General features: G+C 38.9%; 1 protein-coding gene across 5 annotated transcripts in view; it reads left to right on the top strand.

Moving 5' to 3' along the window:
- Positions 1-288: 288 nt before the first annotated feature.
- The window catches only part of LOC110967659 (regulator of microtubule dynamics protein 2), a 43,140-nt gene continuing 16,699 nt past the window's right edge, over positions 289-26,729 (top strand). For 2 of the 5 annotated variants that reach the window (XM_051959977.1, XM_051959979.1), the window contains exons 1-5: positions 2,679-2,743; positions 4,317-4,757; positions 18,626-18,803; positions 18,889-18,991; positions 23,125-23,185. In XM_051959977.1, the coding sequence (XP_051815937.1) occupies positions 2,742-2,743; positions 4,317-4,757; positions 18,626-18,803; positions 18,889-18,991; positions 23,125-23,185 (785 nt within the window). In that variant the 5' untranslated portion in view covers positions 2,679-2,741. Of the gene's footprint in view, positions 380-2,647; positions 2,937-4,316; positions 4,758-18,625; positions 18,804-18,888; positions 18,992-23,124; positions 23,186-26,729 lie in introns of those variants that run through there. The other 3 variants (XM_022217354.2, XM_022217346.2, XM_022217362.2) reach the window with 3 other exon arrangements.

Raw genomic sequence — 26,729 nt, 5'->3', positions numbered from 1 at the left:
ATCTGTAATTCATGCTTACAGTGTCCAATGGAGACAAGAGATAGGGAGAATTTGTATGTTGTCGATGAATCAAAATCTGTTATGTTTGTTTGGATTTTTTTGCAGTTCATTTGTAACAAAACTAAGGATTTCTGCTTCAACAAAATCAAAAGAAATTGTGCATCTGAAGAGAGTGTAAACAGCACAAATGTATAATTTTCAAAACACAAAGTTAGCCATTCTAAAACGTCCCCACTGCAGACATCCCTTCAGTAAGGACAGCTCTGTGTTCACTAACTGCAGGTCCAAGGTTGATGTGATAACGTGTGTTTAGTAACGTTTTAAAACCTGGTGCACGTTCAGTCCAACTTCACTGCAGGGAGAGAAGCAAATCAAAGAGGTGAGTCATGGCTTGAGTTTCTTATTGCAGAATATTTACTATTTGCATAACATGAATGCACAACTAGATGATGATATATTAGGAATTACATTAGAAAGTAATGAAGGTAGTAGTGCCACCAATTTAAATGAGATGTCTTTATTAAAAAAGCTAATGACACCCTTTTCGAGGCAGTTATTATTATGGGCTTTTATAACTGATTCCATGCAACATATCACAAATACAAATGTTTTTATGGTAAACTAAGGTCACTTCATGAATGATTATAGGCAGACATTGACAGTAATTAGTCAAATAAAAGGTAATTAAGAACCAACAGAATACAAATGAAAATGTGTCAATCTAATCTTGTAATATAGCTTCTTATGTTGTGCATGAAGAATCAAAAATCTAAATCTAACTAATGATTGTGTTTGTGAACTGTTTTTATGCATTACATGTCAAAGTGAACTTAAACAAGGTCATGCCTCTGCAATAATGTTTATCATTAGATCCGGATTTGATAGACTAAAATAAAAACAAAAAAAGCACTCAGAGAGTGCAGTACTCTGCCAAGCCTACTCATTTTCCCACGTCATTGTCAGAAATACAGTTTTTTTTTAAATGCAGCATTTGTTTATTTATTAGTTATTGATTATCAGAAATCACGGCAGCATAGAATGTGGCCATATAGATGTACCTTTGCGCTGACCATAAGCATGTGTTATGCATGTGTACATTATGCACGGATACTGAATCATGTGACCTAAATATGAAACGGGCGGTGTGAATTGAAGGGACTTCGAAACACCCCCACAATTTAATCAATTGCTCCTTGTTTGATTTCCAATGAATAAATCCTGGTGGATTTGTAGTACGATCGCAATCATTTGACCGTCAGCAGGCAGCTGAATAGTGTTCACTCGTTGTCGTAGTTACAGTGATGCCATGTTGCTATCTCGCAATGATACAGAAATCTTTAACAAATCCATGGATCCAGACATCACAGCCAAAATCTAATCACTTCGTCCTTGTGTCATTTCTGACTTTCCCTGAAAATGTCATTGAAATCCATGTGTCCATTTTTGAATAATGTTGCGAACAGACAGACAGACAAACCAATGCCAGTCGTCACAAAACATTCCTTGGTAGAGTAATAGGGTTAGTAGAAGCACTAACGAATTTAACTGAAAATTACGAGGAAACATGCTTTCATATACTGTACAATACAAACAGGCAGATCACTTGTTTGACTCAGATCAGTTTGGAATGAAGACAAGAGGAGACCCAATGGGTGGCCCAGGAGGCCACCCAGATAGCAAAATATGAGTGAATCAATGTTGAATCTATGTTGAGACCTAACGTAGAAATTATACAGAAAGCGCGAGGTTGTTAAAATGTTGAGTCAACTTTTGCTTACATAGATTACATGTTTGCAAACATAGATTCAACATTAATTAAGCATTCACCTGTCAAACATTTTAATTAAACCAAAATACAGCGTAGATTCAATGGCATCTTTTAAACACAAACTTCAATGTTGACAAAATGTTGTTGAATCGACGTTGATGCAACCATCAATCTTCAACGGTAACCAAAATTCAACCTTCTTAACCCCAATTCAACATTGATTTAACATATTTTGCTATCTAGGTAAAGTGTGATTTATGGTTGAAAAGCAAACACTGATTCAACATTTTATCAACCTTGCGCTTTCTGTATAATTTCTACTTTAGGTCTCAACATAGATTCAACATTGATTCACCCATATTTTGTTATCTGGGCACAGACTAAAGTCTGGACAACAGACTCAATACTGAACTCACTGATTTAGCCAACTCAACCAAAACTGATTTGAACTGAAAAAACAACAACTTTGGTTTCTGACAAAAACGCAATTAATTGATATTAATGAATTTTGTACATATGAAGTGTTCATTTGCAAAAACAGATAACTCCGTTTTGATACATTTTCAGAAAACTTTTTTTTATTGTTTACTTGAGATAATATCAATCAAACTGAAGTTGAGTGGATTTGACTCAGTAGAAATATACATGACAAAATAGAGAAAAAATAGATTCTTAGTGTTATTATTATTATCTCAAGTAAACAATAAAAAAATGAGTTTTCTGAAACGGAGTTACCTGTTTTTGCAAATGAACTCTTTATATATATATATATATATATATATATATATATATAGAGAGAGAGAGAGAGAGAGAGAGAGTTTGTTTTGTTTTGTTTTGTTTTTACGATGGATAGCTTCCGGAACTTTTGTATAGGGCTTCTAATTCCCGCACGGAATATTTTGACCGTTACACAAGACAAGTGTCAAACCACAGAAGTGCCTCCTTTCTCACCTGAACAGTAAGCTGTGTATTTATGTCAGTTTTGTTTTTATTTATTTAGAAATAACACGTTCGTGTGGGGGGGTTAAAGTGAGTGTGGTCGGTTTAATCCGATTTAACGGCATAGCCTCGCTAATGACTTAGTTTTGAATGTTAGCACAACCTTGGGGACTGAACTCTCACTCAGCAGACTCAGCTAGCAGCAGGAACCTGACAGCTGATAAACACGGTGAGTTCGTCAATGGAGCCGTGATGGCACACGGGATAAAGCGGGCAAGAGACTCAGGCAGGCTTTAAATTCCTCAATGCGTTCAAGTTGTAATTGCTGGCTAACAGCCTCCCTCAGTGATTATGAGCTGATCCAATTATCTAAGCTAGTTAGCGAGTAAGTCGTACGTAGCTCCTCGTTAACAGTAGGTGAAGGACAGGCACTCTCTCACCTGTGACTCATTTGTTTGATATTGTGTTCGCTGAAGCAACAAGAACTCAGTAGCATAAGAAGAGTGGAGGTAAAACAAAAAGGCTATGGCCACCGTACGCACAACTTCTATTCTGTCGTTTAGCCTCCAGTTTCCCAGTTATGTTCAAACCCAAATAAGAGATACTGATGAGAAATGTTGACTTCATAGATAAGCAGGACACTTTTGTGTCCTTGTGCTTCAAACTGAGTAACAAGAACCTTTACAGTCGCTGCTTTCTACAGAGAATAACTGCTGAAATGGAATATGTATTCAAAATTGTCTGTAACAATGAAATGCTACCCACTGTCACCTACTAAGAATTTCAGAGCTAATTGTCAGTCACACATGAGCTTGTGTTTAAATAGGGGGAGGCTATAAATGCCTTTTGGGAAGAAAAACACCCGGTCATGAGTTGAAATCAGTTTTCTTTGTAGAACAAGAAGATATCCTAGCATTATTTTTCTGTGTGATTTTGCTTCTTGCGGCTACTGACATGTACATATCTGTGGTTTTCACATATATGCCAGTAGCCAAGAGAAGGCGACTAAATAAAAAAATAAAGGTGAAAAAATGAGTGGGTATGGACATATGGTTAATTTGAACTCATTACTGGCATTTTCTAGAATTATAGCCCTCTCCTAGTTAAAGTATTTAAAATAGCTTGCTATCTTTTTTTCTTGCTGCTGTTGTACTTGGAATAAATCCTAAAATATGCAGTTTGTAATCCAGTCACAGTGAGGTTTCACTCAGCTTACAATCAACATCATATGAAGATCTACTTTTTAGTAATCATGAAATCATAACCACAAAAATATTACATCCAACTTTGATGCACGATGTTTTGCACTGTGTTGTATGTAAACAAGTCAAACTGAACCCACTTCTGATCATCACGTGATGCTCAGTTCACCGCAAACAGACAATCGACCAAACAAAGAAGGTGCTTTTGACTTTAGGACAGCCGTGGGCATTTCTCACTTTGTTTTGACATTTCATTAAGTAAATAGTTAATCAATGTTAGTATCCCAGTCAGAATTCAAAGGAAATGTAATCAACTGAAAAACTGAACCAAGTAGCAGCATTTTTAGCAAACTGTTTACCAAGTCAGTAACCTAAAAAACAATGTGTTTTCTGTGAATTCTCTGCAGGATGGCTCAGGCAGACAGCAAGGTGCTGGTTCTGGGAGCGTTAGCTGGAGTGGCTGGCATTAGCTTGGCTGTGGTCTGTTACCAGGGTTTTAGATCAAGGCGAAGAGCCTCATGCCCTGGGTTCTACCGCATAAATGACCAGGGGTCGAGTCTCATGTTGGTGGACGGTCCTGGACTGTCTGGTGGTCAGGCTGAGGTGCTGGAGCGCCTTGAAGCCCTGATCCAGTGTGTGTCTGAGCTGAAGGATGAGATGAAGGCGTTGAAGAGTGCTCTGCCAATGCTCCCAGACCAAGTCAGGGAGGAGCTGAGGGGACGCGATGAGGTGCGTCGAGTCAGCCCTCTGCACAGGACCACGCCAACACGACGGAAAAGGGCTGCCGGCGCCATCGCAGGGTCCAGAGCTGAGGGTCGCAGCTCAGAGGAGGCAGAGAGTGAGGGAGGGTGAGTACATGGCAGTATTGTGTTTTCCTAAATGTAATCTTTTTGAGCAAGCCAGAGACATCATAATGGTATTCCGTTTCCTTACTCACTCACAATAACACACAGATTGAATATGAATACTTCATTTAACCCTCTTACGATCTGAACATCCTGTACACTCTCCTCATCCTAAGGGTCAAAAATGACCCGCCTCCACTGACCCTCTAAAATAACGCAGCTTAATTGAATTTTCAACCTATTTTAGTCGAAGAAACAACCTGTCATGCATTACACACTTTGTGAATATCTGGGTTTTTCCTTCTTCAGAGGGCAGAAAGACTGTATCTAATCAATATACACCACTCATTTTTATCACATCACGTTATGTTTTCTTTGCTACTATTATTGCTGCTAAAAGTGCTGCATTGGTGTAAACATTATTTGTTTGCGAGAGATAGTACTTGTATATCCGAAGAAAGTGCCATAAATGTGTAGAAAGTAGCTTTAAATGCATTATCTGAAGGGAAACAACAGTGTACTATAGATTGTACAATGGAGTTCAACAACAAAAACTCAACTACAGTGTGTTGTTGTGGTTTTAGAGGTGTGTGTGATGTAGGTGTGTCTTAAAATGACCCCTGGTACCCTGTACTGTTTTGATGAAAATATAAACAAAGACAATGTCTCACTTTTTCTAATGTTGGGGTCACTTTAGGACAACTAATTGAATTTCAAGTTGAAAAAGGGTTATTTAGGGGTTTTTCACTGCTATTAAACATAGTGACCGGGTCCTTTCTGACCCTAACAAGGGTTAAATCCTAAAACTGCTTTTAGATTTCTCAGATTCCCACACAGCATGAACCCAAATGTTAACCTTTGTCAGTGTGGCACACACTCACACTGTGTCCTTAGTTCTCTTTTTAATCAAATATTAATTGTGAAGCACAGCAGACTTGGACCTTTGATCACATTCAGCATTTTGGACTATTGCTCTTATGACAATCATTAATTTGCCACATCACCTTCTGCCTAAAGAGCATAGTTTGTATCACACTTCCCACATATTTGAACTCTAATCACACACTGGTACGCAGAATAAATAGCGATATTTTTTCCAAGTTCTGCGTGCATCGTATATGTTGTGAAAATTTACAGCGCAGTCTAGTGCTGATACCCTGATGTAGTTAGTGCAGTGTCTGAATATTGATTCTGTATTTACATAGGAAGTGTGCAAAACATTATGTCTCATTCTTCAGACTTTTTGAATAATAGGATTACAGGGGTTTCCTGGTTTGGATGGAGCCAGTCCAGTTCGGTCCAGTTAGACTAAAAAAAAAGGCTATGCTCAAGTAAATGAAATGAATGGTGATCTTTCTAATAGACACTGTGATGCCAAATTGATATGCAGTTTAATTCAAGCTTCAGTTCAATATTTGCTGTGAAATAGATTTAAAAATGGATCATTAACCTGAGATACCATACTGGTATGAATCTGTGTTTAACCCCTGATCAGACACGTCGCATTGCTTACATTCTAACTTGCAGCCTTTGCAGCTTGTTAATTGCGCTGTTTCAAATTGTAATTTTGATTTGAAATCAATTAATTGTCATGGTAGTATGTCTTTGAAGCTGGCCAAAAATTCCTCGGTGCAGGAAAAACACGGAAGAGGATTTGCATGACTGCAATTTACTGTAGGTGGTTTAGTCAATTTGGAAATTTCTCTAACTGATTATTCCAGATGCAGCTGTGAAGTTAGGAATCGGGTGGAGTATGTTGTTTTCTGTGACCACAGACCAAAAAGCTCTGCATAGTTAAAACTGTGATGACGCATAAAATTGTTGCTTGCAGTACTATTATATATACACTACAGTTCAAAAGTTTGGAGTCACTTAGAAATGTGCTTATTTGTCAAAGAAAAGCAGTTTTTTTTCAATGAAGACAACATTAAATTCATCGGAAATACAGTCTAGACATTGTTGATGTGATAAATTACTATTCCAACTGGAAACGGACAATTTTTAATGTAATGTTTACATAGGGGTATAGAGGAACATTTCCATCAACCATCACTCAATTCAATTCATTTCAGTTTTATTTATATAGCGCCAATTACAGGTCAAACTGTCTCAAAATGAGTTACAGATCCCATATGCCTGACCCCCCAGAGCCAGCCCTAAGGAAACAGTGGCAAGAAAAAAAACTCCCTTTTAACTCCATAAATGTAGTTTTTCTTCCCTGATTCCATGGGCATGTTCCAAGTTGACAATGCCAGGATTCATGGGGCTCACATTGTGAATGAGTGGTTAAGGGAGCATGAGACATCATTTCCAGAAATGGATTAGCCTCCGCAGAGTCCAGACCTCAGCACCACTGAGAATCTTTGGGTTGTTCTGGAGAAGACTTTGCACAGCAGCTCGACTCTCCCATCAACAGTATAAGGTCTTTGTAGAAAATTAATGCATCTCAAGACATAAATCAATGCTGTGAACATTGCAGAAGCTTATCGAAATGATGCCATGAGGAACATTTCCAGCAACCATCACTCCTGTGTTCTAATGCTACATTGTGTTAGCTAATGGTGTTGAAAGGCTCATTGATGATCAGAAAACCCTTGTGCAGTGATGTTAGCACATGAATAAAAGTGTGAGTTTTCATGGAAAACACGAAGTTGCCTGGATGACCCCAAACTTTTGAACGATAGAGCAATTTTGCATGTTTGCTTGCAGTACCATTATATATACATATTAATGGACATGTATGTGGACACTGACATTAAATTAAAACTACTTTTCTTGTAATCATGTGTAGATCATGTGAGGATTAGTTTAGATCATCATTACACAGTTTGTCCAGCAGACTCCACTGTTTACAGTTCTGAGCTGCAGTTCACTAGCTGTCGGAGTGTAAAAGGTTTTAAAATAGCTGCAAATATCAACCTCTAGTCTGTATCTTTATTACATTCTGATCACAAACATTACATGTGTGGTATGTTAGAATCATATTTCTGCTAATTATTGATATCTGCTGCAGAGAACAAGTTTCATTAAGCTCAAATCATTTCCTAATGTAAATAATTCCAATATATATGCACAAGGAAATAAACAGTGGCCAATTGTGAATTATTTTCAAGTTAATTTCCACTTCTGCAGGCTTATCTGTTGATCATTGTGAGATTAAGAAAAAAAAAGTCTTGGCCCTCCCACTTTACCACTTAATCTTTCTTACTTGTTTTATGCACTAAATTATGGTTATGACAGTACATACATTTGCCTGAGGTGCCGCAGAGAGCAGCAGACTAATCAAGCACCACATGCCCAATCATCCACCTCCATGCTCAGCCAGATGCCTTGAACTCAGGCCAACCTTTGATAACATAAACAACAGATGTGTCTCTTTTCAATGGGCTACCATTTAAAATCTCGTCTTATAAAAACAAGTATCATCAGTTAAATAGCGATGATTATCCCAAGGCTTTAAAATCTGCAGCAGCTAGACAGACTTACAATGCCTATAAAAAGTATTCACTCCCCTTGGCTGTTTCACCCTTTCGTTGCTTTTATACATGAAATCATGGTCAATATAATTTGGCTTTTTTGACAAGAATTTGCCCCAAAAAACCAAACTCTAGTATCAAAGTGAAAACACATTTTTACAAAATTCTGTCATTTAAATAAAATATGTTATAGTAAGAAGAAGAGAATTTTTTTTTTTTTTAGGAAATCCAACATCATTTGTTGTCTAATGTTTAGGAGTTAAATCTGTTGCACCCAGATACATATAAACCTTAACGTCTCACTCATAGTTTGAAAAAGTTGGAATTTTATCAGCACCATTTACGTCATTTTCCAGCAGTAAATGTTATCTCACCTGTTTCATGCCAAGAGTGTCACAGGACCAGAGTGAAAAGTACCGCTATTACTCTAAAATTGTTTGAGGTCATGTGCGGTTCTTAGCGTTGGAAGCAAGACGGTTCATAGACAGGTAATAACACCATATCATATGAGCCCTCTTTCATGATGGATAAACATTTCAGGTCAGCCTGCCTCTACTTATGTTACCATCATTGGTTCGAGGAGCTGATTGAGGTGTAACACTGCCCTCTAGCAGATGTGGTTAACAGGTTTTGAGTGACAGTCGTCAGCCGCATCAAATGCTCCTAATTACAGTTCGGGTTATTGTGCTTTAAAAGAAATCACATCACGCACACACCTCTCATAATTAAAGAGCCTTTCCTGCCGCTCTGTTATTTGTATGAGCAGGGGGTGTGGGGGTTAGTGGGAATGCTGCAATGAAGAAATTCCAGCACCGTAGGGAGTGTGTAGAGTTCCCCCAGAGGAGCCGGTTAACCTCTCTAATCCTGGCATTCATTTGAAGGGCTCTGGGTAAAAGCCATTACAAGTTTATTGAAATCTGAGGCCTTAAGAACACATCGACGATTAGCAAGGATAGTGCATTTGCAAAGTTTGCAAACATTTCAGTTTAAGATTTTGCTGCTTCAGACACAAGCAATCATGTATTCAGTGTCACATACAGTCAGCAACTGATTGAACAAATCGGAGACAAAATGTTTCAAATTGTATGATTTCCCAAACGTCCGTAGATAATGGCATTGGTGAAGAAGAAGCAGATTTCCAACAGGGGGCATCATGCAAGTGTGAACAGGGCCTTCAACAAATCTGCAGAACATGGTGGATGCACATCATGAATGGGCAAAGGCATGTTTTTATGCCTTTCTGTTGGGGACTGCTTTTACAAGCTTAATGGCTTCTGACATTTGTGTTGAAATGTTTTTCTAGTTGGATAAAAAAATTATTGAAATTATTATTTTTATTGGAGAACTTTCTTCCTGTATGTTTACAGAGACATTTCAGACATGACCAGTGCTGGCAAGACAGTCTGGTTTCAGCCTGAGAGTAACACAGCATATTACTCCTACAGAAACACCGCGAACAACAGAACAATTAGTGTGACATAATCTAAGAACTATGAAGAAGGGTACTGTCGATCACGTTGGGGTACAAGGTTGAAAGTTCCAGCTGTTTACTTTATTCACTCCTCATGTGTCACAATGACTTCCTCAGAGCTTCCTTTCTGCAGGTAAGGAGACCCATCAATCAAACTGTCTGTGTGCCAAGCTGTCAGAGGCTTCATTTAAAGGTGTCTTGCAGGAACATGTATTTCCTTGAACAGTTCCCACTGAGTTTATTCACATCACGTCGCTGTAGCTCAAGGACATTAGTACTTCTTTTTTTCCTTTTCCAAAAAATAACATTTATGACATTGAATAGTTTTTGATTTAAGCAGATTTAAGCAGGAGTTTTGTTTAGTGACGGGCAAGCCTGATCAACACACATAACTGTTTAGAAAGAGAAAAAGGAGATCATTGTATGTGTTGTGATTAAAAGCTTTAGTCAAACTTCCTCGTGACGTCATGATAAGTGTTGCTCCGCAGCTGGTGGAGACATTCACATTTCTATCCTCAGATTCATTCCTCAATCAAAGGATTTCAGCCGAACAAATACAATTATTTACTTGAGTTTTAGGAGTACAGTGCACTGTGCACACAGAGCAGACACATTCAGCTGTCTGATGTGTCCTCAGTCACCCAGGCTGGGGTCTGACCTGCACTAGCGTTCAAATGTTTGGGGTTGTATTGTTTCTGATACAATGAAAATTCTGGGTTTGCAGCAGTTTAACTTTTAATCAGCATGCATTCGCTGTCAGTCATCTTCTTCTATCCTCTGCACATGCGTAGCTTAACATATGTCGTTGCTCTCTGGTGGTCAGAATACGCAATCACACCTATCACTACAGGGGTCATTTAGAAATGTACTTATTTTTGAAAGAAAAACAGACAATCACTACTGTGTCCTAATGCTACATTGTGTTAGCTAATGGCATTGAAAGGCTAATTGATGATTATTATTTGCTGATAATCAACCTGGTAAAGAACTGCTCGATCACACAACTTAATATTTTATACCTGCACAGTAGAAAAGAGTATTTCAACTCTTAGTAACTCTGAGTGACAATAAAGTGCCCTCCCATTTTTGGATTTTTCTCAGTGTCCCTCACTGTCTTGTATTTGGCAAAGGAAATGCAGCGGTATTGGTCAAGGCACACGCTACACCTGTTGAGCCAGTGATCAAAATGATTTTGATGTGACAGAATTTGACTGAGTCTGATCCAGCCTGGGTTAGTGAATGCTAAAAGTTAATAAAGAAAATTAGATAGAGTGCAGTATGTAAAGATTCAGATATTTTCCATACCTCCAATCAGAGAGGAGAGGACAGTAGAGAAGCAGGTCTTTTCAGTTCAAACTGTTCTTTAAAGCTATTTCAACTATGCAAGCTGCTGGTTGCTGTTCGTATTTGTTTTGGTCCAGAACCACACAACATTTTGACTTCTCTTCGAATTTGCTGAGTCATTTGCTGTCAAGGTTTATGCTCTTTCCTATCTGTAACACACGACAAAGGTCAACCATAACGCCACACACAGGCAACAGTAAGATACAATACACAAAATTAAGAATGAAATTGAAATGTGAGCTGTCTGCGGGGAAAAAATGACTTTGTATTGTATGAGAGATTTGTACACATCTACATTTCTTTAAATTATTATTCCTGTTAACAGAAATGCAAGTTGTCTGCAGTTTCCGCTAATTCAACAACCATATTCTTTTAATATTTTATTTTGGTTACGGATTTCTTAAGTGTCTTTGTCTGTTACGGAACATCTCAGTTTACTTGTATTTCTTGTTTGTTTACTTTTTGGCAATATGACAAGCTGCACGTCATTTGTATACAAATGTCAGATTCCAAACTTGTTTCTTCCTGGAGCTATTTTAAGAAGAGTTTCACCACATCCTAAAACAAGTGTTATTTACGGTTGCATAGTAGAGATGAAACTACATTGACAGCATGAACACGCTCGATGAATTACTGCATTCATTACCAATTTGCAGTGTCATCTTGTGTAAGCAAGACATGAATGACAAATTATTTTTCTCACATCTTTTTCCTGCTTGTATGGCTTATCACAACCCAGGAGGGAGCAGTGTCAGACCCTGTCCAGCTTTTGAGGAGACAGAGAATAAATAACTGGACTCTCTCCAGTCAGTCAGCCATTGTTGTAGAGCAGCCTTTCATTTGGTCCTGTCATCAGACACTGAATACTGAATAAGCTGGCCTGCATGTTCCAGGGCCCACTGTTGTTGGGATGGTAACTCAGGTTTGTTTTGAACGGGGTAACCTCGGAGACTGCTATTGCTAAGCTCTATTGAGAGATTGCCCCTTGAGATGTGTGCACTGAATGGCTGATCTCCCCTGGAGAACACAGAAAATGAGTTAAAGTTTTCCAGCCGTCAGCTTTCCATAGCTGGTAGGGTGTACACAGCTGTGTCCTTGTGTAAAGTGTTAAATAAGTGTCGAATATGAAGTAGCAAGAATCAGTGTTTCTCCTCTTACAGATAGAGATTCTGGAGTCAACATAGAGAATCTAGCTTCTTTTTCAGGCAGTGTTTAAATACACTAGCTGTATTAACATAGCCATATTATGGGAATGTCACACTCCGCCTGCTCCAGTGTTCTGGCTCATCAAGCGAACCACGAGCGGCTGTGCCTATGCACAGCTGACTCAAATTCTAATCTGCACAGCCGGCGTGAGTTTCCAATCAGTGTGACGTATAAGCCCAACTTCCCTCAGAACTCACTGCCGGTTCATTGCATCCTGTTCATGGCAGACCACGCACTCCGTTTCTCCGTTCATCATCTCCTACACATCGCTTCCTGGACTCTGTTCTCTCATTCGGACTCCGTACCTGTTTCCCTGTCATCAGCTCACCCCCTCCATCGGCTCTGTCGGTTCTTCCCCACTCATCCGCCCATCAGACACTGGACTGGACTTTCTGTGAGTCACCTTCCCTGCAATTTAGTTTAGTTTATGTTTAGCTTACCTCGGCCTTCTGATCCGCCCTTAGTTTAGTTTAGTTTAGTTTTTCCTCCCCGTTGCTTTCCTTCGGCTTTCTTTATTCAGTGTTTTCTGTTCATTTATATTTTTTCATTAAATCGTTATTAATTTCACCACCCTGTTTTGCCTGCTGCTTGGGTTCACACGCCCGCACGTGACAGGGAAAACCTTATTTAGGATGTGTGTCTACACTGTTATATGATTCTAAATGTTACACTGCCGTTCAAAGGTTTGGGGTCACCCAGGCAATTTCAAGTTTTCGATGAAATCTCACACTTTCCCCCTCATTGTGCCTCCTAGGAGACTTAACATCATCCACAATCGATAAATCAAACCATAAAATACTTCTCACGGCCCTAACTATCGCCAAGAAAACTATCCTCATGAACTGGAAATCCAGAAACTCCATATCTCTAGTTCACTGGAAGAACCTGCTTATTAAACATATCTCTCTGGAATTTACATCTTCTCCTCATAATAACATTGCAGATTCTCAGTCCTCTAGGTCCACCTTCATTGATCTTCTAATGTCCTAATTCCATATATCTACTCTGTTACTCATTTGGTTATGTTTGGTTTTGTCTGAGAGCCAATCAGTTCAGTTAACAAATCAATCAGTCAATAAATCAATTAATCAACTGATTCAATCACCCAGCCAGTAAAGTGTACATAGGAGTAGCTGCATTCGCTTGCACACACACACACACGCGCGCGCACACACACACATTCTCACACATTCACATACTCACACTCACATTATATTGATTATATTGTGTAGGTGTCTTTATTAAATAAGTGAGGGAGAGGGAGAAGAGTAATGAGAACGTGTGTGTGTATATGTATATTTAGATATCTATATCTATATATTTTATATTATATTATTTACTTAACTCTTATTTTTCTGTATTTATTTTCGTTATTTATTTCCATGGTTTACTTTTTTTGGACTGTAGTGTACATTGTTCATTTAATTATGGCTGATTGTTGTGTAACTTATGATCTTAATGCTATTCTACTTGTTGAAACTAACCTTATTTTTGGCTTTCAGTTTGCTCATTTGAGTCAATGGTTGTAAGCTCCTTAATTCGCTTGCCAATGAGTTTCTGTCAACACCAACTCACCACAAACTGGTTGTTGATTGGCAGATCCTGTCAGATGCCAACTTACATTTCTGTTTGAAATCAAACCACTTCTTTTTTTTAATCAATGTACTCTCAGTGTTGGCTTCACATTCATTCTCGCATGCTGCCTAAATGCCTTTTTGCACTAAAGGTTAGTTTAACGGTTTAATGGTGTGCCTCAGCCTTTTTGTTACATAGGAAAACCTTGCATTTGTTTAATCAGTTATCGGAACTGTCAGATTTTGTTGCCCTGAGCTACCAAATACTGTGACTGTGGCCTTCAGTACCGAAAAGTCAATGTCAGAGTTGTTTAGACCAAAACTATTTCTCTTTCTTTTTTGTGTTGTCCTTTTCATGTGCACCATAAACAAAACTTATGTTGTGACACGCTTACATTTTTTCTGCCCTAGTCATGAATTTGCCAGCTGAAAATAATTTCATATCTGGTCATGTGTGAGTCATAGGAAGGCCTACTGCTACATTATGCACCTAGTCAGTGTTGAAATACTAATGACAATATTTAGACTCGTTCTTTCAGAGCTGTGCACCGCTAGTAACATTACAAGCATAATAATGGTTCCTTCACAAACATATATACATTACATAAACACACAGTAATACAAATAAATCCCTGGCTTCTTTTTTCTTTCAAACTCAAGTGATTCATGAGGCGTGGAATGGCGTGACATGAATGTGCTGATCACTCAGTACTCCGCTGCCTGTCTCTCCAGCTCCACTGAGTACATAACGGTAGGGAGGGAGGGACAACGGACTGCTGAATGAATAAAAGGACAGAAAGATGAATGGATTTGGAAATGAATGAATGACATGAGGCCAATAATGTGACTAACTTGCTGCATTTAAATGCAGGGATTATCTGTTGCAGGCCAGTGCCCCTTATTATGGTGCAGCCAGACAAATAAAGACCACAACAGTCAGAGTAAACACAAAAGCACGCCCATTCAGATTTTTTTAAGTCGGGTGGTATTGGCCAATAAATGATTTGAGCCTTGCCTGCAGTTTGAGGGTTTACTCAGGAGTTAGTGCACATATATACACTACCAGTCAAAAGTTTGGACACACCTTCTCGTTAATTTAATGGTTATTCTTTATTTTCATGATTATTTACATTGTGGATTCTCAGTGAAGGCATCAAAAGTATGAATGAACACATGGGATTATGTACATTTGCATTTACATATGGAATTATGTGGTGAACAAAAAAGTGTGAAATAAGTCAAAATGTTTTATATTTTATATTGTTCCAAATAGCCACCCTTTGGTTTGATTACTGCTTTGTACACTCTTGGCATTCTTTACATCAGCTCAATGAGGTAGTCACCTTAAATGGTTTTCCAACAGTCATGAAGGAGTTCCCAGAGATGCTGAGCACTTAATGGCCCTTTTATCTTCACTCTGCTTTCATTTCATCCCAAACCATCTGGATTGGGTTTAGGTCAGGTGACTGTGGAGGTGAGGTCATCTGACGCAGCACTCCATCACTCTCCTTCTTGGTCAAATAGCCTTGACACAGCCTGGAGGTGTGTTTGGGGTCATTTTCCTGTTGAAAAATAAATTATAGTCTAACTAAACGCAAATGGAATGGGATGGCATGTTGCTGCAGGATGCTGTGGTGGCCATGCTGGTTCAGTGTGCCTTCAGTTTTGAATAAATCCCCAACAGTGTTCCCAGCAAAGCACCCCCACACCATCACACCTCCTCCTCCATGCTTCACGGTGGGAGCCATTCATGTAGAGACCATCCATTCACCTTTTCTGTGTTGCACAAAGACACGGCAGGTGGAACCAAAGATCTCAGATTTGGACTCACCAGACCAAAGCACAGATTTCCACTGGTCTCATGTCCATTCCTTGTGTCTTGACCCAAACAAATCACCTCTGCTTGTTTTAACCTTGACAAGGCACACTTGTGAAGTGAAAGCCATTTCAGGTGACTACCTCATGAAGGTCACTGAGAGAAATCCAAGAGTGTGCAAAGCAGTAATCAAAGCAAAGGGTGGCTATTTTGAGGAATGTAAAATATCAAACATTTTTAGAGTTATTTCAGAATTGTTATGATTTTGATGTCTTAAGTATGTATTGTCAATGTAGAAAGTAGTAAAAATCAAGAAAAGACAGTGAATTGGAAGGTGTATCCAGATTTTTGACTGGTGGTTTAGATTGTAGAAAGGCTTTGGCAGACAATCCCAAAATGATGATCTAAAAACAGTTGGAGATTAAAGTAGAGATAGTGCAAAGTGTAGTTTTTCTTGCTTGCTATCATGTAAGCCAATAAATCAGTTATTTCAGCTTCTGGCTAATGCTACCATCAATTAGATTGTCTAAACATGTCAATGTTCAATAATTTTTTCACGTTTTTTTTTTAAGTGCAAATGTGTAACTTTTGAATTTCTAAACAATAAAATGTGCATTTGCTCAATTGAATACACTTCTAGGTTTATATTTGTTGCTAGTTTTTAACTAACATGGGGTAGGAGACACTAGTCATTTGACTTATTGTCTCAGTTACACATTCTAATTTGTTGATAGAACTTTTTAACAGTTGTCTATGTAAGGACCCAACAAACACGTACTCATTTAGAGTCTGTCCAGTTGGTGAATGTAAGTCCAAAATCGACTTTTCCTTTGACTTGTTTTTAGCTGTCACGACAGTGATGAAAGTGAGTGAAGCAACGATCGTAAATTATGAACCTAAAATCCAAAACGTAGAATGAAATAAGCTAAAATCCTCTGCAGAGGTGAGTTTCGGTGCACCAGCGAATAATTTAGGTGCATTCAGAATTTCTCACTGGAGTTTTTAGTGCTGAATAATTTCTCATTGCATCATGCAAATGATTGTAACAGGAATAAAGCTACAGATAAATGTTTTGCTCTTTTTCATGAGGTTGATCTTCATCGTAAAGTTAGGCTTTACTTGTCTGCATTATAAGCAATATTAAATTTTTCTATCATATCTGACTTCACCACTTTGCTTTGTTTCGGCTTATTTCTGAAATGCTACAAGAAGGGAGGGCTGCTCTGCTAACCACACACCTGTCTCGACAGATGATGTTTTATTTCAGAATGACTGTGATATAACAGCTAAGCATGTTGGCTTAGTGTTTCTCACAGGTTGAGAGTTTACCTGGAATAAGGTGGTGGGTGGTGCAGGTGACTGATGTGCATGCAAAGACTTGTGTATTTTCAAGAGGGAGAGTGTCACTCAGATTTTCTTCTAAGCTGTAGTTTATAGATGTCCCCAAAATGTCTTGGAAGCAGTCTTTTGGTAGATGCTAAAATGTAAAAATGCAAACATGCATTGGTCGACATTACCTGGGCAGCTGGACACAGAGAATCCTCGACTCCCCACTCAGTAAATGTGGCACACTCGAGGCCAATTAATGCTTTCTGAAGGGTGACAGGTTCAAATAAGTGTGTGACCATAAATTATGTTTTAAAAATGAAAAAAGATGTTCTGGTGGTGGATTTACCCGAGCTGAAGCTGCAGGTCATCCAGAGCTACATGGACAGACATCCTAATGTCAGGTGCACTGGTGTGACCAATGAAAATGTTGATTTACATTTCACCACTGCATTTGGCATGTGCTGCCAGAATGGTTACACTCTGGAGACTTTTTACACACAGCATCCTGAGATCCATTGTTAGTATAAACACAGTGAATATAGCAGGTTTAAAGCATGTTTATTTTCTTTAAATTAGCATAAATTTGATATTAAAAGGGAACAGCATTGTGCTCAGAAAAACAGGACCGAATTCCTTCATTTCAGCACACCATTCTGTCTCTATTTGTGTTGCTGATTTTGTCAGTCATGGTGTTTTGTTATTGACAGCTCCTCTCTTGACTGACGAAAGTCTCTGCAGCACAGCTACCCTCATATTACTCCTGTAATCACAGCACTCAGGGTTGAAGTTTTGTGCTATGGGGTGGAGTTAGCAAGCCGCCTTGGGCACAAGGCACCTGTTGGGTCCACATTGTTTCTGTCTGTGGCCCGCTCTGACACATCCCTTCAGAACCATGGCTCACAGCCCAAAATATTCCCTTAACCACCAATGACGCACATGCAGCCGCTGCCAACACTTAATAGAGGCTTTTCATATTTTTTACCTTTGTGTGTGTCTTCATTTTTTTTAACCTATACCTTTAATATCGCTGTTTTCTTGTACAGCAGCTTCTGAAATGTTAGCTTAAGGTGCCAGTGCATACTTGCAGCCATTGAATGGCTCCATAAAACAACTAATGAAAGTGTTGCGTGCCTCACCCTGCAAAACAAGTCTCCCTGTGTTTGAAGAAAAGCCTTCAGGTATCCACATTTAGACGTCATGAGTTCCTTAACAGCCAATATATATAAACAATTAAGTGACCCACTTATGTAAACAAAACTGGTGCTGTTTGTGTTTAAACAGACATTGAAGATTGATTCTTTATAATCAGCACCTGGCAGAAAGTGTCTCATAAAAATGCTCGTTATGACAAGATCGTGATTGATCTGTGTTCATTCCACCTCACAAGCAGAAGATGGCTTTGGTTATCAGAAACACAGGCTACCATCTTGTAATTCAGAGAAAACTGGCAACATTTAGGTTGTTTATTGATGCTTCCTGAGGCAAAATTGCACATCTTGTTGACAGCATGCTGGAGACAGTCTGGTCTGATAATGGGAACCACCTAGGTGTTCAGTACAGCTGTCTAATCCACACTAGTAAACTTTAATTGCACATGGTAAAAAAAACCGGACTGAATCAGCACTTTTTCTTCAACAGTTTGTTTATGCTTTCAGGTACATGACTGCACTGACAGACTCAGACGAAGACGAGCCCAGTGATACGGAGCAGAGGGATGAAGAGCCGCCTGTGGACAAGTTATCTGTCCTCCTGGAGAGAATTGACCGACTGCATCAGGGCAGTGAATCTGACAAAACAGAAAGTCTCAATATCCTTTTGGGGCAGAGAGAGGAGGTGTGTATGCATTGAGTTTGTACATGTTTGCGTTCTCATGGCTCAATACTGAACAGTGTGCCTGTACTTTCACGTTCTTCTCTAGTTCGGACAGAATTCAACATTTCTTTGGCGACTAATCCGAGCTTACTGTGATGTTCATGACATCAGCTGCACTCTGGAAGAGAAGAAGACCCATGCAGAAAGTGGTAATTTTGTAGACCTTATTTTATGCCTCATTTGCTAAGCATCTAAATCTGGATGTGAGATGCTGTAATGTCATAAACACGAATGTTACGCTGGCCAAGCCCCAAATGACAGAGTCATCTGGAAAACCTAAATCTACAGTTAGGTTCATATATATTTGGACACTGACACAAGTTGTTTTTGTTTTTTTTAACCTGTTTACTGAAACATACTCCAATTATAGTGATATAATGGACATGGACATAAAGTGCAGACTCTCAGCTTTCATTTGAGGGTATCCACATCCAAATTGGATGAAGGGTTTAGGAATTTCAGCTCTTTAACATGGGCCACCCATGAGCTCCATTAGCACCGACTCTGAATAATCTTTCTGTTAACATGTCTGTAATATACTTGAGCTTCACCCATTGACTGTATAAATAAGGCTTCACCGAACTACTGCATCCTCTGATTTCCGGCGCTCTAGGAGCCTATTCGTTGCGCTGATTGGTTGTATACCTACCCAATTGCTGCACAGTGATTTGATAGACAACCTTTTAGCCCGCCTCCCTCCCTGTCGAGCGTGCCTAGACCCTTGCGTCTTCAGAGCATGGGTCTAGTGCGGCTAGGCTGGGGTTGAGGACCTTCTGCAGCCCTGTCCAGCTCTCCTCGAGTAACTGCCTGTCTCCTGGAACCTCCTCCATGCTCTTGAGACTGTGCTGGGCAACACAGCAAACCTTCTGGCAATGGCACGTATTGATGTGCCATTGTGGAGGAGTTGGACTGCCTCTTCAACCTCTGTAGGGTCCAGGTATCGCCTCATGCTACCAGTAGTGACAGTGACCCTAGCCAGATGCAAAACTATTGGAAAAACAGTCAGAAAACACAAGAAGGGAGTAAAATGTCAGTGGCCTTCATGTGTAAAACCAATCCTGTTTTGAGGGGTGTCTCATTGTTACCCCTCTAGTGCATCTGTTGTTAATTTCATGAACACCAAAGAAGCACACCCTCTTAAACACCCTCTTTTACATACTTGGCCAGATCAGTATCCCACATGTTTGACTGATTTGATGCAGTACTTGGATTAAAAAGTGTTCCTTTAATTTTTTTTAGCAGTGTACATCCTGGGATTTTCCTAACGGCTAGTTTTTAGTTGTAGTCAATTAAATGCAAACTTAAATTCTGATTGGTCGATTAGTCTGAAAGTAAGAAAATACTCAGACAAGACTTAAAATTGAGAACAATTTATTCAATAAGGGTACCTTGCCTGAAAAGAGATTGTGTATTTGAATTCCTTCTCTGATCGTTGATTTAACCTCTAAAGATTTCTCTGTGTATAAAAGTTACTTATTTGAAGTTTTTCCTCCTGAAAATAATGCCTCCATGCCCTAAATTCTATCCATTGCTCCCTTTAGAATGTGCAGATCGGTGAAGTCCCTGCCTTCCTCTCAAAACACCCCTCCCTACTCCCTGCAGCTGGAGCATACCAGCTCACCTACATAATTGCTCAAACAGTGTCAAGCTAGTCTGTGCTACATTATTGTTACATGTTGTAGTATTGGAATAATTCAGCTATATGTGTTTGAACCTGAAACTAATCCTGTAGAAAATTGATACAGAAAGTCTTTAGCCTATAAGTTGACAGGATTGGTTTCTTAGTTTTGTTACTTATAAACACTTGCATGTCAGAATCCATGTTTTACAGGTGTTCATCAGGACACTTGAGTTTTCAGCATTCACTCATGATATACACTATTGGTCAAAAGTTTGAACATGCCTTCTCATTCAGTGATTTATATTTAATTACTTTATACATTGTAGATTAATACTGAAGACATTGAAACTATAAAATAATACATACAGAATTATGTTGTAAACAAAAAAAGTTCATCTTCAGTATTAATCTGCAATTCAAGATTCAAGGATATTTGTCAATGCATTTCATTTCTGCAATGAAACTTTGTTGGCACTTCCAAAAACAAAACCTACATAGTATAACTTAACAATGGACAGCTGTACAAAAAGTATTATATATATATATATATATATATATAAGTAAATAGAACAAAGTGTAAAAGTGTGATAGTGCAATGTTTGCTTTAAAGTGTCTAATCCCAGTGAAATTCTTGGTATGAAATGGTTATTGCACCACATGAAGATGATTATTGTCCAATGTAGAAAATAATAAAAATAAATAAAAACCATTGAATGAGAAGGTGTGTCCAAACATTTCACTGGTAGTATATAAAATATAGCATATAAAAAGTACCAAATGGACATGATAACAAGGTAGGCAACTTGGTTTCCACAGAGGTCTTTAAGAGTTGCTTAATACCATTAATTCTATTCTTCAATAGTCAAATTTTCAAACATACATTCATATATACAGTGGTTCTTCTACAGTTTAGTCTGACGCAGGCTACACACAACCTTATTGTAATTGTCCAGATCAAAATACTGCCACGACACATGGTTTTCCAACATTTCATCGGCCCCACTTATCCACCTGGTTTCCAGCATCCAGGCATTAGCAATGAGACAGGATGACTGCCCGAGTGGAGCAGGTGTCTGAGTTACATGTTTTACACAAAAATGAACCAGTGTTGTGCAATAATGAAATATCAATGATTGGTTTAACCAACTCATTTTTCTGATGCTGACTATCCATTCATTATCTCGACACTGCTTAATCCTCATTAGGATCGTGGGAGGCATGAGATTATTCCAGTTGGCTTAGGGTGAAGGCAGGGGACACCCTGGACAGGTCACCAGTCTGTCTATCACAGGGCTACATAAACATACACATTCACACCTACAAACAATTTGGTGTTTTAAATTCACAGCATGTTTTTGGGCTGTGGGAGGAAGCCAGAGTACCCAGACAAAACCCACACATGCACAGGAAGAACATGCAAACTCAGGATGCGAACTAGAGATCTCTTATCTGAAAGGTGAAAGTGCTATCCACCATACCACTATGCAGCCCTCTAATCTATATTTGCACTATAGTACTGCTGATGCCGAATACAAAACAGCTCTAGAGAAGCTCATGTAGATCATCACATTTGGACCACTGCTGGATCCTGATTGAACACGCTCCAATGTATTAAGCAAAAGTTCCAAGTCTTGATTGATGTCCAGTACTTCACCTTTTCTTCTACAATAGTCACATCATTGTTGTGGTTCCAATAATATCGTGTCAGTGAAGCGCAACATTGACTGTTCAACATACAATCTTTAATTGTTCCAGATGAAAACTGACATTCCAGATGACAAATGTGGTGAAACCTCTGTTTGCCAATTAAAACCTTGACAGACAAGTTCACTGTGAGCAGATTTACAACTTCCACAGCCAAAGGCAAGCCAAATCAGAGTTTTGTTTGTACAACGTTAAGATGAAATCTCCCATTGTGAGTGATGCTACATCTGTGATATCAAATGACATCAAATACCCTGTGAACTAGTGTAAGGTTACAGCTAAAACATTTTAATATCTTTATTGCTAATTCATTTTCTGTTGACCCGTTTGCCTTACCTACGTAGATGATGGACTTAACATAGAGGACACTCTAAAGTCTTACTGGCCAAATTCATGATGAGTTTTCTGAGACACCTTTAATTACTCTCTTCCAATAGACCACAATGCTTTTTCCGCAAACAGAGGTGGTTTTGTGATTCAACTGAAGTTCAGACTGGATTGACCTGTTTCTCTGTAATTCTTCTTCACTGATGTTCCTCAAATCAGAGCTGGCCAGGTGCTTCCTTCAAAGACACCTGTGTCAAAGTGTGTGACAGCTTAATAGACATGAATATTTAAAGCAACGTGGCATCATATTTAACATTCATTTAGTTATTAATAGATCAGATGAAATGAAACACTTTCCATTGAGTGATGAAGGATTTAAAACTGAGCTCTCTTCCTGCATTGTATTTCACATAACTTCTGTTCATATTGCTTTAATCCAGTGCCCAGTGATGCTCCTTGATTTATGTGTATCCTGTTGTGTTTTCTCAGACAACATAACCCTTGATTCTGCTAATCCTCCCCCTCTTCTTTTGTCATGTGAAGAAGAATATCCAGGGTGCAGAGTGCGTGTTGGATTTATATTTCAGTCGAGGATCACCATCTCTTCTCTATTTTTTTCTTTCCTCTTAGGGAAGAAAGTTGGTGAGCAGGCGGTGAGCTTGAATCCTGCATGTGCTGAATCTCATCAGTGGTAGGTTTGAGTTGTTTCTTTTGACAACTGTGATTTAAAAGTTACTTTTTTCGGTTCAGAAAGTCATACTACACTGAAAAATAATGTCTGGACTTGAAAAAAAGAAAAAACAAAGGAAAACGCCAATGTCAGCATCCATCTTTTTGAGTTATTATAACTTCAAATGAAATTGCGTTCAACCAACAAGCTGTTTATTTAGAGGAATTAGGTTTTCCTCAACAATTGAAAATATTGTATATTACCACATACTTATTTTTGGTAGCATAAACACAAGTTGATTACTCAAAAAAATTGTTTGCTCCAAGTAGTATTTCTATGTTTTTTGAAAGTAATTTTTAATATCTTAAAACACGTTTTTGAGTTGGCAGATGAAAAAGATGTAGTTGGTCTGGTGTTAATTAGGTAGTGGAGGAGACTTACAGTCCTGACTTCAAAGTGAAAAAAATAAAGTTATCAAGCCAATTTCAGTAAGTTACCTCAGCTTGAATGTATTTGTAACCCTTTGATGCACAACACGAGTCAAAAGATACCCATATTCAATGGAATATGAGTATCTTTTGACTTATGTTGTGCGTCAGAGGGTTAAAACAACTAATGCTTGAGTTTAAATTACAGATAATAGTCAGTTAATACAATTACCAACATCATTGTGGTCACCCAAACAATCAAAATTGTGTTTTCAACTTAAATATCCCTCGGGAATATTTTCCTTGAATTACCTTTGAGAGTTTGAGTGCAGTTTCAAAAGCAAATCAGTCACAGAAATTTGAAGATAAAGTTTGATGGAATGTCAGAATTATAGTTGAATCCTAATCCAGTTAAATTGTTTAAGTTCATGCTGTGAGACAGAATGAAAGCAAAAAAGCAGGTACTTTCCCCAGTTGAGAGGTGTTGGGGGCATGGGTGTTTGAGTGATGTGTTGCCCTGGAGCAGCTGTTCCTCGATGTTTCAATGGACAGGTGTTTGACTCAGGCATTTCTTTCGGTACTTTAGCAAATGTAGTCAAGAGGAAACTCTCAGAAAACCCACAGGGGTAGATGACAGAGTAACTTCAACATGCATTTTGTTAGTTAATTGTTTGGACCAAAACAAAATGTTGTGAAATATGTTTTTAAAAAGGAGCGCATTTTGTCAAGTGAAATAGTGTGTTCCGGCAGAGCGTTGCTGCATGCAATGCAGACATGCATGTTTGTGAGGTAATAGTAGCTTACCTCCTAAACATCTTCCTTCAGATCACCCCCTCATCCACCTGATAGCATCACATCCAGCTTCAGGAATGTAAACACAACCCAGGTTAACTTGGCTTAGATAGACTGACGGTTATACTGGAATATCTCATGTGATTAATAATCCTCTCTTATTACAGTTGCTGTTCATCTGTGTTGGTGGTTGCTTCACAGCACGAGCTGTACATATATTATTTACTGCGGTACAAATGTAGTGCTTGAGGATATGTTGGTGATAAATATAGCACGGTGTTATTTGTTTGCATTTGATATGCTCTTGTCACTGTTGACTGACTTGTGTAACAGATGTGACCAGTACGAGTGTTTCAAAAATCTGTGTAGTCCTGGAGGATATTTCAGAGTGGCCAGTAATTGTCGTGCTTTGTTTACCATTCAGTTAAGGGGAATTTTGCTGTCATAGGTCCTTCCCAGGCAAATTAAAGGAAAGGAGATCAGGAGAACCTCCTCTCCCCTGGTGTACCACCCCGGTTGCTTGGTGACTCAGCCAAAAAATCCCCTTTGCTTTTAATTATCTGTGCAGAGTGGGCCTGATGGCATAAATCCCATTTGTATTTGTGCAGGCCCCAATGCATTCCTCGTCTGAAACACTGCTCATGTCAAAACTTGACTGTTGATCATACGTGGAATCCACGTCTGGAATAGAGAGATGAAGATTGTAGCAGATGCAGCTCTAAGATCAGCTCGCAAATGCTGAAGTTTTAACCCCCCCTGCAAATTGTACTCCTGTAAAACCCTGTTTAACTCAACATTGGGCATTATTAATACACATAAAGTAAATGGTCTGTCGTGCTTGTTTTTAGCATGCAAATAGTTTCCCCATTGTAAGTTTTTGTTACAGTTAATTGCATTCCATAAATTTGTGTCCTGTGTAACTGAGATCATGTGGTTACTTTCTCTATGCACGCATGTGAAGTTTTCTCATGGAAAACAGACTAAAACTGCCTGCTCGAGCCAGCAGCCCTGTTTGCTCACTTCGTTAGGGAATAATTAGCATTAGCTCATGCACATACCGCAGCACTCGAGACGTCAAGTGAAATAGAAGGCCGTGTTTGTTTAGTTAATTAAGAGCAACAGCTTTAAAAAAGCTTAATGCTTAATCCCGTATCCACTAATGGAATTTGTAATATTCTTAAACCAAGCAGAAACGCTGTCTAAGTTGAATGGACAGGGCAAAGTAGGTAAAGCCGCATTTTGAGAAGAGAGGAGGCAGGGACTGGGGATGGTGCCAGGCAGTGTTGCAAGGAAGTTTATGTCTGAGGTAACTGTTTACTTAGTGTACCGATGCCGTGAGAAAACTTGTCACCTGTTTTCCTGAATGCCGCCCAGGTTGTCACAGTTTGGCCCATGTTGTTTAGAGGCGCTGCCAGTCAGTTCCTGCTCAGCCACTGAAACTACTTCTGCTTCACATAGCGTGAGTGAATGGAAGGCTTTTCGAAACTTTCCATTGCAGCAGCCCTAATTTATAGTAGTCAAATGGGTTTCAATGAGTGCTTTCTGCTGGTCTGAATGTGAAAGATCTACAAAGGATTTTTCCTCAGATTCTTGTCACAGCTTTTATGGATCTGTAAAAATACGTGCACAAATACAAATGATTCAAGCACGACTAAAAAGTGCATGCTACATGCTGATGCTTTATATTTACATACCTGCATGTTTATAGGAAATAACACAGCTGCAGTTCGAACCATTACCTGGTTTTAAGGTGTGGATGTTTGCTTAAGTAATTTTTTTGAGATACAGCTTATTCAGAAATTATAGACCATAAACTCCCGTGACCTGATCCATGTTCACTAAGATGTCTGTGAGTGACAGCTTACAGGTTGAGTGAGAAAGACAATCTGAGCAAACCTGCTCTGTTGTATCTGCAGCTCGCATGGCAAGTCACATAATTTTAGTGAACCCTGTCTCTGTCAAAGCTACAAATGCTCTACCTGTGTACAGCCATCATTCTGCAATGCTCAGTACACTGCAAAACGTTCATCTTTGATACAGAGGGAAAAATGCCCTTTTAAAGGCATAACATACAAATTTAATATTCATTTACTACACTGTGATGCCAGCATGTGTGTATTTTCATCATTATTCTATTTTAATGATATGCCAATTCAGTTAATTTGTTCTTGGATTTTCTTTCATATGCTCTCCACACTGTCTGCCAAAGGGAACACACACTGTAACTTGATTAGCTTACTTTTACTTTACCTGTAGTCGTTTCATAACTATCTCCACAAGTAGCCATGAAATAGTGACTCTGGTCAATCAAATTGCCATGAGACTGTTTAGAGTGCTGCATGTCT

This window comes from Acanthochromis polyacanthus, chromosome 15 (genome assembly GCF_021347895.1).
Source record: "Acanthochromis polyacanthus isolate Apoly-LR-REF ecotype Palm Island chromosome 15, KAUST_Apoly_ChrSc, whole genome shotgun sequence".
NCBI lineage: Eukaryota > Metazoa > Chordata > Actinopteri > Pomacentridae > Acanthochromis > Acanthochromis polyacanthus.
The sequence above is the reverse complement of the archived record's forward strand: the minus strand, read 5'-3'. Positions and strand labels throughout refer to the sequence as shown.